At 35.6% G+C, this 13,209-nt stretch overlaps 1 protein-coding gene across 1 annotated transcript in view; it reads right to left on the bottom strand.

The window, feature by feature from the left end:
* Window positions 1-598: 598 nt before the first annotated feature.
* NUDCD1 (NudC domain containing 1) overlaps window positions 599-13,209 on the bottom strand; it is a 120,696-nt gene continuing 108,085 nt past the window's right edge. Inside the window, exons 9-10 of the mRNA XM_043979635.1 lie at window positions 8,736-8,895; window positions 599-4,073 (exon numbers count right to left, since the gene is read on the bottom strand). Of these exons, the coding sequence (XP_043835570.1) occupies window positions 3,781-4,073; window positions 8,736-8,895 (453 nt within the window). The 3' untranslated portion in view covers window positions 599-3,780. The remainder of the gene's footprint in view (window positions 4,074-8,735; window positions 8,896-13,209) is intronic.

The following is a 13,209-nucleotide window of genomic DNA, read 5'->3' as shown; positions in this document are numbered from 1 at the left end:
ACTCTATCCACTGCCCTACCTAGCTTTAAATATGAGTTATTCTCATTTTATGAATACAATGAGTTTTCTTTTAAGTTTAAAATCAGTTTCTAGTTTGCCTTAGGGTAGAAAGAGACAAATTTTTGGCTTACAAAGCAAAGGAACATCTAGTATTGAAAAGGAACAAAACAAAATGCTTATTTACTAAGTTTTCCATGGATTTGAAATACGGTAAAAGAAATACACGCAGATATACACATACAGCCACACTTTTACTTCCCTTCATAATTTGCCTATATTGTTTTTATTTTTATTTTTTGAAGGAATTGGGGTTAAGTGACTTGGCCAGGGTCACGCAGCTAGTATTAAGAGTCTGAGGCTGGATTTGAACTCAGGTCCTCCTGACTCCAGGGCTGGTGCTCTATCCACTGTGCCACCTAGCTGCCCCCTGCCTATATTGTTAATGAACTAGTAATTATATAAAGGCAGATCTCCACACATTTGATAACTGGATTATGCAAATTACTATTCACTTTAGTCATGAGGTGATTCTCAATTCTTTTTAGTTATTATATTTTTACCAAAAAATAAATTGGAAAAACAAAGTTAGGGAGAACAGTTTGAAGTTGAAATGAAGAATTTATTAGATAATATTTAATTGTTATAGCTATCATTCTCTCATTTAAGAAGCTGACAGATTTTTCATGCTATCATACAATCACAAAATTAAGGATCGGATCTTTTAATATGATATTTTAAAAATAAAGCTTAATATTTACTAATCTTTTGGATTTGCATCACCTTTCTTTTTGATATCCCTCTTATCCTCACCTCCACAGTGCCATGTCTTATAACAAAGAATTAAAAAGGGAAAAACAAAGCAGTTCAACAAATCAATTAACACATCAACCAAGTCTGAGAGTAGATGCATTTATTCCATGCTCATAGTATAATACTTCTGCAAAGAAGAAGAAAAGTAGGGAAGAAAGCACATTTTCACATTTCTTCTTTAGGGTCAAGCTTGGTCAATTATAATGACATAGCATTTGGTTTCTTTTTAATTGATGTTCTTTCCATTTATACTTTAGTAGCTACTGTGTAAACACTTTTCCTGATTCTGTTCACTTCATTTTTCATCAGTTCTTCTAAGTTTTTCCATGCTTCTTTGAATTTGTCATATGCACTTTTTATGGTGCACTAATATTCCACTATATGAATATACCACAAGATGTGCAGGCTTTCCCTATTTGTTTCCTTATTTCTGCTTAAGCAAACTGTGCTCCTATAAATACTTTGGTGTACTTGAGACCTTCTTTTCCGTATCTGACCTCCTTTGGATATATGTAAAACATATACACACATAAACACACACAGAGTTGTGGACACAGCCAGTTGTAGGATCTTTCTGTCAAAGAGTGTAAACATTTTAGTCACTTCTTTTTCAGTACAATTCTAAACTGCTTTCCAGAATGCTTGGACCAATACACAGCTCCAGAGTGTGCCTGTCATTACAATACCTCCAACATTGACTACTCCCATCCTTAAGTAACTCTGCCAATTTCCTGGCCATGAAGTAAATTTAGAGTTGTTCAATGGGAATTTTTCTTATTAATAATTAGTTACAATCACTGCAACTAATGGTGGTTAAGTTTTCAGTTCTTTTGAGATGTTTGTTCATAACATTTTTTGTTTGTTTGTTTTTGTTTTTATTTTTAGTGAGGCAATTGGGGTTAAGTGACTTGCCCAGGGTCACATAGCTAGTAAGTGTTAAGTGTCTGAGGCCGGATTTGAACTCAGATACTCCTAACTCCAGGGCCAGTGCTCTATCCACTTCACCACCTAGCCGCCCCTTGTTCATAACCTTTGACCAAGCATCCACTGGAAATAGATTTTGGTCTTACATATTTATTACTTCTCTATAGGTCTTTAACATAAAGCCATTATTGAACTATAAAATTATTAAGAAAAGAATCATATTAAAGGGTCACTACAAATGGAAATACAGAAAGACAAATGGATAGGGGAGATATGTGAAATGGAAGAAAGATAATTTCTTTTGTCATCACTGCTTAATAAACTCCAAATACTGGATCAGTTAACAGCACTATTTGTATTTGCTAGTGCATTTTATATAGTGAAGTTCTAGCTATAGTTCTTTGCTGGGTATTAAGAGTCAGTGACAGGGGCAGCTAGGTGGCACAGTGGATAGAGCACTGGCCCTGGAGTCAGGAGCACCTGAGTTCAAATCCAGCTTCAGACACTTAACACTTACTAGTTGTGTGACCCTGGGCAAGTCACTTAACCCCAATTGCCTCACTAAAAAAACCCCAAAAGACAAAAAACAAACAAAAAAAAAAGTCAGTGACAGTAGGTTTGAGAACACAATAAAGCGAAAGGAGAACCAAATCACTGCAATACTTAAATATGATCAGTGAAATAAGACTGGTTAGTATTCAGAGAGATATCACTGTCTTCAAGCATTTATAAAACCATCTGGGGGAGAAATATTGGACTCTTCTGACCACCCTGGGGGCAGAAGGAAGGATGGATGGAATTTGTGGAGGGGGAGATTCAGGCTGGAAGCATGGACTTCTTAGGCATGTTGTAGGAAGGATTCCTGTTTAGGTGTGTGGTATTCTAGAATAGCTCTGATGTCCCTGCCAATTCAAAGATTCTGTGGTTCCACATGTACAAGGACAACAAATAATTCACATTTGATAATGTTTTTTCCCTAAAACATAATTGGCATCACTAGAAGTTCTCAACTGAAGTCAACTTATTAAAAAAAGATTCCCATTTTCATGTAAAACTCAATTAAGATCTGAAAAAATTATAAATACATATGTACTTAATCCATGTGTAAATATATGTAATTAATTTATTATTTAACTAATAGACAGGTTTCTCATATTTTGTATATACCTATGTAATTTAAGGGAAACGTTAGAATAATTATTTTGACCTTTTAAATTAATGTGAGTGTCAAGTGTCTGATGCTAGATTTGAACTCAGGTCCTCCTGACTCCAGGGCCGGTGTTCTATCCACTGCGCCACCTAGCTGCCACTTTTTTATTTGAATTTTAACAGGCTTATATGTTTAACCTAGGTTAACAAACTTAATATATATAATGATATTATTTTGCCTGTATAAATATGTAATGTTATAGTAGGTCTTTATACACAGTGAAACACTTATCAAAAGAATGATGGCTTTCTAAAATTAAAAGGGGATAATAAAGTAATCTGAGGCAAAAATTGTTAAGGAGAAACCAAAAACAAGTCTTAAGTTCTTCTGTCAATGAGTTAAGGATTGCCCAGACCCCTTGTTTTCTTTCCCTCATCTTTGCAGAAAGTATTTAAATCTTTTTAATAAACTGTTAATGCCTATACTGCAGAATGTAGCAAATTGTACCAATACACAAAGGGAATGTAGTAAATATTTTTATTGGATAAATGCTGCATGGTACAATTGCATACAAAAGATCTGATTCCGGCCTGTTTTTTTTTTTAATAAATCAAAATAACAAAAATATAAATGTATATATTGTTCATATTCTTGCATATTCCATAAAGGTCATTTCCCTTAAAGCTATAACTAACACTGCAGCAGAAGCAAGATACAATTTTGAGATAGTTAAAAACCTACTGAGTACAGTGAAGACATCCTTTTAAAAAATAAAACTTGATACAGTACAAATTTTTTTTACATTAAAATAAACAGTATTCAGTCTAACTTTGCAGTCTTCTATATACTTCTCAACTTTTCTCAAGTACAGGGAAGCAAGCAGCATGTTGGTATCATTAATTATCTGTATTTACTTTTATTAAAAAGAGGTTTTTTGTAGTAAGGACAAATAATCTTTCATTTGTAGCTTGAAAACCCAAAACAGGATCGTTAGTTTCCAGGCTGGCTACCTGCTGCTTAGCAACCTGCCCAACTTGCCTTCCCTCCTTTCTGTTATACAGCACAGTGGACATGGCTGTGGGCTGACGATAGATGAACACTCGACGCAGGCACTCACAAAGGGCAGCGTAGGAGTAATTGGGAGCACAAGCGAAAAACTTCTTGTCTCTCTTTGAAGCTTGGACATAGCCTGCCAAAACCAAATGTAGACAAATAAAAAAAAATGACGAGTGCTTTATAACTGTCCACAAATTAAAATACAATGCTGAAATAATGGGCAAAAGACACAAACACATGACAACTGAGCCTCGCTTCACTCCAAAATCACTGCAGCGAGCTCACCTCCCCAACTCTGCCTGAAAGCAAAATTGCGGCTCCTGAAGCAGGAAGCCATAATCCATTAAGTCATCAGATACAGTTTTTAAACAGTCAATTATTTTAAAATCTGTAGAGGACAAAAGTAAATTTGATATAAAGATTATTCCTACTAAAGCCATAAACGAGAGTTAGCCATAAACGAGAGTTAGCCATAAACGAGAGAGGCAGTGACACTCTAATCCACTCAAGACAAGTATACTCAATGTTTACATTCAGTGCAAGTATGATGTTAATTTTAACAAGAATCATAATCTTGCTCAAAATCTTACAAGTTGTTGTTCGTTTACATAAAAGTACTAAGCTTCTAGAGGTTCATAGAAGTATAAAAGGTTTTATGGTATAATAGAAAGAACAGTGGGTTTGGAGGCAAACGATCAACCTGTAATGGTTGGAATGATGTCACCTGCTGGAGACTTACTATAGGAAAGCTCCACCATGAGGAGAAGGCACCTGAGGGCAAGACCTGCGGCAAAGGCTTTTCTTTGCCATCAGGAAGTTTGCTTGTGGGAGGAAGAGGGGGCAGGCAGGTGCTCTCACTTTCTCTTTTTTGCCAGAGCAGAGCGGAGCAGGAGAACTGTAGCTCCCCGAGATAGATAGATAGATAGATGAATCTAGGCCTTTTTCTCTCTCTTCACCAAATTCTTATTCTCTTTAATAAATTCTTAAAAGTCTAACTCTTGCTAAAGCTTATAATTTATTGGTGACCACTCATTGGATATTTTAGACAGACTAGCTAGAATTTTAGCCCCTTACAAAGCTTTTACTATCCCGGATTTGGTGTGACTTTGGACGTTATCTGACTTCTTCAGGTCCCAGTTTCTTCATCTACAAAATGTGGAGGTAGGGCTAGATGAGTTATAAGGTTCTTTCTACTTCTAATATACGATCTATGATTCTATGGTATTTAAGCCCTATATCTTCAGATATACATTTGCAAATTCATTTGTCAATAGGAAAGTGACCTAATAGATATCACTAAGATTCAGTAATCTCAAAATATATCTCCTCTCCCATCAAATAACTGGCAAATCTTTTATTTCTCATAATTCCATTAGGCTCAATATAAAGCTGTGCCAAGGATATGTATGCATTATAATTCAACTCCATGTATGTAGTAACATGAAGCTTATTTTTCTAGCCTAAAATGGTGTTCTTCCTATAACTAAAAGCAATATTATAATGTAATTTACTAAAAAGCAAAATAATGCCAATAAAGTATGAAGAGCTAACAATAAGTTAATATTTATATAGAACTTTAAGGTTTGGAAAGTACTTTACATATCTTATCTCTCATGGTCATCACAACACTGACATAGATGCTGCCTCTTAGTTTTACCCTGGCTTTCTTTCAGGTCTCAACTCAAATCCCACCTTCTGAAGTCGTTTCCCAGTTTTCTCAATTGCCAGTGCTTCACTCTGATGTCTCTTATCTACTCTATATATCTTATATGTCCCTAGTTATTTACATCTTGTTTCCTTCATTAGAACATGTACTCCTTGAGGGCAGAGGCTATTTTTACCTTTTTTTTTTTTTTTTTGTATAACTAGCATGATGCCTAGAACAAAGTAAGAAATTAACAAATGTTTTCTGATTGATTTAGCTGGTTGAGCTCCATTTCACTGATGAACAAACTGAGGCTGGGGGAGGTTAAATGGCTTGCCCTGGATCATACTGCTGGTAAATGTCTATGGTAGAATCTGAACAGAGATCAATGCTTTGGGACCCAATTTCAAAATTATAATTAATTAGCATATCAACTGAAAAGGAATTAAACTTTAAAATGTTCTTATTTTTTATCTGAATATTTTTTGGGGGGGTGGGGCAATGGGAGTTAAGTGACTTGCCCAGGGTCACACAGCTAGTGTCAAGTGTCTGAGGCCGGATTTGGACTCAGGTCCTCCTGAATCCAGGGCCAGTGTTTTATACATTGCGCCACCTAGCTGCCCTTATCTGAATATTTTAAAAGAATACATTCAGATAAACAGACAAAATACTCAATATTTACTTGCATTTAACACTCAAAAACAAGGAGTAGGATTTCTCAGTCAGAAGCAAAAAAAAAAAAAAAAAATATATATATATATATATATATATATATATATTTTTTGCGGGATAATGGGGGTTAAGTGACTTGCCCAAGGTCACACCGCTAGTAAGTGTCAAGTGTCTGAGGCCAGATTTGAACTCAGGAACTCCTGAATCCAGGGCCGGTGCTTTATCCACTGAGCCACCTAGCTGCCCCCCAGAATATAATTTTACTGAAGTTTTCAACATTCCAGATCAAAAATGTGAAATTTGTTTAGGAACGGGGCTTGCCAAGGTATGAATAAGTGAAATAAATACTCTATAGAGGTGAATATTTGCTACCTGTTTGCTTCCTGTTTCTAATGAAAAGTTATGGTATGAATTAACCAAAGCCTAAATTAGGGAGAGGGAGGTACAGTGAAAGTGTACATATGGAAGGGCTAGAGCAGAAGGCTTCAATCTGAAGACATGAAACTAAGTGTAACACAAGATTCAAAATGCATATGTGATGAGAATTAATTTTCTACCGTGATATGCTTTTATATTTGAATAATTAGACTACTGTCACAGAATTGTGATAATTCCATAGCATTATGCCCTAGTCCAGGGTACTGTGTTCAGTTCTAGGCATGACGTTTAAGGAAGGATAATGATAATGATAATTTAGAGTGCCCGGGGAATGGCAACAAGGGTAGCAAAGAGATTTTAATTAAACCATGTGAGGATCAGCTGAAGAAACATAGGTTGATTTTCAGCCTGTTGTCTTTTTTAAGAGGGCTAGGGTTTGGGCAAAAGAGCAAGGCAGCTTTCCTTAAGTATTTGAAGTGTTAAGAATTGGAAGAAGGGGGCAGCTAGGTGGCGCAGTGGATAAAGCACTGGCCCTGGATTCAGAAAGACCTGAGTTCAAAGCCTGCCTCAGGCACTTGACACTAGCTGTGTGACCTTGGGCAAGTCACTTAATCCCCACTGACCCGCCAAAAAACAAAACAAAAACAAAAACAAAAACAAAACAAAACAAAACAAAAAAGAATTGGAAGAAGGACCAGACATTCTATTTGTTCTCAGAGTGAAGAACTAGGAGTATAGGTAGAAGTGACAAAGGAGGATTTAGATTTGATTTAAGGAAAAATTTCCTAAATAATTTATGCTATGGGAAGATGGAATGGCTTGCCTCTAGGGAGGGGATTCTCCTTCACTAAGTCTTTAGACCAAGGCTGGATGGCCACTTGTTGGGTATCTTATAGAGGAGATTCTTTTCCAAGTATGGCTTGAACTAAATAGTCTTTAAAGTCTCTTTGAAGTCAGAGATTCTGTGATATAGCCATAAGTGATTTCAACAAAGAAATGTAGATAATATAAAACTTTCTCTTCCAAAAATGCCAATATATTTCAACAAAAAGTCAATTACTCTAAAGTTCTAAAATAATGTATTTGACAATATTTCTAAGTACTGTTTTTTTTGGTGAGGCAACTGGGGTTAAGTGACTTGCCTAGGCTCAAACAGCTAGTAAGTTTTAAGTGTCTGAGGCCAGATTTGAAGTCAGGTCCTCCTGATTCCAGGGCTCTATCCACTGCACCACCTAGCTGCCCCTCTAAGTACTAATTTAAAAGATGATGTTTTCATTCGATGTACAGCTTACATTTAATTTCTAATTATATTTTGTTCAACTGATTTTGTTATGGCTATAAGAGGCAGTAGTGGATAGAGGGCCAGCCTTAGGGTCAGGAAAATTTGGGTGGAAGTGCTGCCTCTGTCACATACTAGGATATAACCATGGGCAAGTCACTTAATCCTTCAGTGCCCCAAGAGAGTCTTTAAAACTATAAGTTACAGATGAGCTGCTAATTTACAATGGTGGAACAATTTCCCTATTGAGAGTTCTCCATATCAATGAAATTATGGTCCTAGAGCCCACCTCCACTCTCTCCACCCACCCCCACCCCCCGCAAAGAAAAATTACAAATCACTGTTTCAATACTTGTTGGAGGGGGGGGGGGGGAAAAGAGGAGAGGGGGTTCCATGATATTTATCATGTTAGGCATCCTCCACAATCTCTAATATTACTCCTAAGAATCCTAAATAAAAGTCACATAGAGAAGTAACAATGCTTTTATTCTCTCTCTATATATATTCAATATTATATATCAGGTTAATAATATAATTTCTTTGGAATAACTGAATAACTGCAATGATTCATGTGATTAGATAACTAAAGTTTTCTATTTAAATTTATCTTCTATAAAAACATAGCGATTATTCCTATTGTTATAAAGTTAAAAATCATTTACCCTTTTACAATCAAGCAAATTATAGTCCAGATCAATTCAAATGTAATTAGGACAGTCCAAGAAAGGTTAAAAGAAGAAATGATGTAAAACAAAATAAAAATGTTGAGAACTATAATTTCTGAAAGAATGGAAAATATTATTGAACAGCTCACTTTATACCTAAAGCATTGAAAGTTGCAATGTGTTCCCACATCTCATCTTGCTGGCTGGAGTGTGGTTGCCAAAGTAGGGCATCTACATCATGACGCAAACAGAAACAGGGCATTTCTTTGGGATCCACTAAGACTGAAAAAAGGTACTGGTTGCTTCCAAGATTCACCTAAAAAAGTAAACAAAGAGAATGGCAATTATTTGATGTGAAAGTAAACAGTATAAAAAGGCTAACTGTAGCAACATAACCTTCATCAGTACATAATTTCTTTAAAAGAATTTGAAGGACACAATAACTATTCTAAGTAGTAATACTTGGAATCTAATTGTTTATTTGCCAAAATAATAATTTAATATGTGTATTGATACATGTGATATCATTAAATTTTAGAAGAATCTAACTATAAAAATAATAGGTTATGGTTATTTATTTTCTAAGAAGTAGGACTAAACTGGTGGCATTGATACACATTTGAGAAGAAATAAAATCAAATGTGCTAGGAAATACAAAATTTCCATTTGGGTAGAGTTGGGGAGGGTCTAGGTAAAGGGTTTGTTCCCTATCTCTGTCAGGGAAATTGAGGGGTGAGTGGGGTAAGAAAAAAGTGTCTTGATTAAGGAAGTATGTCTGTAGACCTTTGTGCTACAAGGCTTAGAAAATGTCACTGATCAAAGAAAAAAAAAAGTTCTCTGCTCCAGGAGCTCCTGAGAAGAGGCCACAAGTAAGATAAATCATTGGTTAATCTCTAGGGGCAAGGGAAGTGGGATGGGGAGATATTACAGATAATTCCTGTTTTATTCCTTGCCTCCCTGTTTGTATCATGGACTCCTGAATAGAATGCTTTAAATACAAAAGGTTATGAAGGAAATCAATCACCTAGAAGGCACAGTGGATAGAGTACTGAACCTAGAGTCAGAAAGAGCTGAGTTCAAATTTGGCCTCAAGCACTAGTTGTATGACTTTGAGCAAGTCACTTATTTGCCTCAGTTTCCTCAACTATAAAATGGAGATAATAACAGCACATACCTCTCAAGATTGTTTTGAGTATCAAATGAAATTGCAAAGCACTTTGCATAGGAGGCACTATATAAATGTTTGTTCCCCTTTTCTGCCTTCAGGAATCTTTTTTAAATTCACAGACCCTAGGTAAAAAATTCCTCCAACTATAGGCATTAAGCACCTAAACTTGGGAATAGGTGAGAAAAGTCAACAATGAAGGTAAGAGAAGGGCACAGAAAAAGGAGGTTAAGGATCAAGAAAGTATAGAGACTTCACAATTTTGCCTAGAGCTGGACATTTAAATGGGTGGAATAAAAACGAAGCTGTGCTGAGGAGTGCACAAGGTTACAAAAATGGAAAGGCATCCTGATGTAGACTGGAGGTGGGCTCTGAGAGACCCTAGACAAGTCACCCTACTACTCAGTGCTCCAGGCAACTTCCTACAACTAGAAGCTTCAGAGAAGGTGAACATCTGTATTGTTAGAGGGAATATTCTCATTTGGGAGTACTGTATTTCAATGAAATACAGGTCCAGGCCCTATCCCCATTCTGTGGTTATAAAACCTGCATACTACATGGTACAAATAAAAGACAAAAAAAAAATAAGACGACAAAAACAAAAATGCAAAGATATTATTAGGTGCCAATGGTATAACAACAAGTTTAGATAAAAATAGTGCTTCTATGCTGAAAGGTTATAGAATCAGAGGTTTAACGAGGGAGGTGATATTTAAGACTAAAGATTTTCTTACTAGATACCATTTATCTTTATATTTTAAAGTTACTTTATGACGATGAAATATTTGTTATTAAAAAGGTAAAAATATGTTATATGGACTATTAATACTTTTAAGCTACTTCTACAAAAGCTAATATGCCATGAAATTTAGTCTCGAGTTATTTTAACTATCTTCTAACTGGGAAGTTTGTAAGGTAAAAAATCAGCTAAGTTCTCCAGGAAAAAAACAAAAAGGCTAACTGTAGCAACATAACCTTCATCAGTACTGACTGGTGACTCTATTCCCTATCTAAACATGTTTTCTGGGTTGCAGTTCCAGAGAGGAGTGGTTTTGATAGTCACAAGAGAACAGGGACAGGCCCAAGAAGAGGACAAGTACTTGTGGTTTCAGAAGAACAGGGGTGTTTCCTGGGTAAAGACCAGAGCACTGACCAGAAGGGCAGTGACCATAGCTCTCCCATGATAACACCACCTTAGAAGCACCAAAAATTGCAGACCCCAGATGGCAGAGTAGGTCAGAAAACTACAGGCTCTTCACACTTACTCCACAGACACACAAGGTACATGCTATTTAGTGTAGTTTCAAATGTCCATATATACAATTTACTTTTTCCCTTTAAAAAAAAAAAGGGGTGGGGGGACATAACCTTAAGGATGAAAGTAGGAGGGGAAAAGAGGAATACAATTACATTTTGATTAAGATTCAAAATCTTTCAATATATCTCACATGCTTATTCTAACTCTTGGATTGATTTCATTTAGCTGCTAAGGTTTCTGACCAATGCCATGGCCATTCTATTTGGAGAAGAACCTTTCAGGTTTTTTAAGGAAAACATTTGTGAGTAGTTAATAAATTTGTCAGATTTTCAAAGGACAGCAATATTAGGTAACTGTTATCAGGAGAGTAAGAGTTGTAAAAGTATTTGAAAGACTATCATGTAGAAAGGGGATGAGGGTTATTCTATTTGATCCTAGAGGGCAGAACTAGGAGCAGTGAGTGGAAATAGGGAAGGAGAACATTTATGTCTGAGGTAAGGAAAAATTACATAATTGATGTTAAATCAAATCATAATTAACATTATGTAAAGTAGAATGGATTGTCTTAAGAGGTCTGCCACATTTATGCAAAGCCTGGATGATGACCCTGTCAAATCTCAAGTACAGGACAATAAGATTTCAGTTATGTAATGAAATAGACAGTTCTGAGATCCCTTCCAACTCTGAGATTCTATGGTCCTGTAGTACTTAATTGTTAAGAAACAATGAAAATTTAAGAAGCAAAGAGAAATACTGCACCTTAGTATATGTTTCTTGATGAAAGGGAGTGGTTTATTTTTTGTCTGTTTTCCCAGGATTTGGCAGTGTCTGGCACAGAGTAGGGACTCAATGTTTACTGACTACATTTAAACCAATCAGCAGATTTCTTAGATTTGTTGTGCTTTTATAAAAGCATGCTGCCAAGAAGTCTCAAAAATTCGAAAATTGACCACCTGCCAGTACAAAAGCAATTATTTCATCATTTCTATACCTGGGAAAGACCTTAGCTTAAAAGGGCCAAGGCATACAGGGCCATCTCCAATTGTCCTGATCTATATCGTGCCACTGGACCCAGATGGCTCTGGAGGAGAGAGTGAGGCTGTTGACTTTGCACAAGCTAGCCTCATTTAAATCCAATTTACTTCACAAGTCATGACATCATCTCCCCAGTGTCATGGTCCTCTTCGAGAATGAATGGCATTTGTTACAGACATAGTCATCAATAATTCAAGGATCACACAATATGATTACAATTTCCCTAGAAAAGATTTGAAACATGGATTTTGAGTCATCAATGATTTTTCTCTTTTTTAGAGACTACTTAACAATTAAGAACTAAGAATATTAAATGTCAAAAACAAGATAGTTTACCTTTCTTTGTTCATCACTATTATCAAAACACAAAAAGACATGTGAAATGGCATAATTTCTTTGTGTATATAAAATTAAAGCATTTTTGTTTTAGATTTTCTAGGGGGCAGAAGCTAGCTAGAAAAACTGGATTTTGTGAAGAGAAACCTTTTAATTCCATGTTCATCTTCTAAAATTCACCATCAAAATTTAAATCTTCAAAGATGTGTGGTGAGGAACCCATGACCACCTATACATGGTCACCCACATACCATAAGAATCATCCAAACTTATATCCTTTAACATTTACTTTCCCTGAAGATGACATATATATAAAACCATGTGTGTACATGCATATCTGTATGTGTATAAACAGATTTATAATGTGTCCACGTAAATGAATATACAACTATTAAAAACACAAGCTGAACTTGGGGGTCCTAGTTCAGTTTAGAACTGTGATTTCATTAGTATGGTTATTACCTCTATTTATATTGATCACAACTTCTTCATCTTTCATCTTATGAAATTATTGTTCATGTGTATGTGTAAATTCTCCATAGAGAATCTAATATGTATCAATGTATCACTTCTCAGATGCCATTTACTGTTTCTATCACCAGGAAATCTTTTCTGATCTATATATCAGAAACAATCTTTTATTCTCCTCATCACGGACAAGTCATCTCTGGTAGCATGTTGTGGCTAACTTCCTCTATACCATGAATATGTCCTTTGTTAATTATTTTTAAATTAAATCACTTGAGATCATGTTGTTCCTTGAATCATAGTCATATAGTTTTAATGGGAGTTACTGGTGCTAAACAGGGATTTCTGAGGAATTACCAGGAGTTCTA

This window comes from Dromiciops gliroides, chromosome 1, assembly GCF_019393635.1.
Source record: "Dromiciops gliroides isolate mDroGli1 chromosome 1, mDroGli1.pri, whole genome shotgun sequence".
NCBI lineage: Eukaryota > Metazoa > Chordata > Mammalia > Microbiotheria > Microbiotheriidae > Dromiciops > Dromiciops gliroides.
This window is presented reverse-complemented; position numbering and strand designations above follow the sequence as displayed.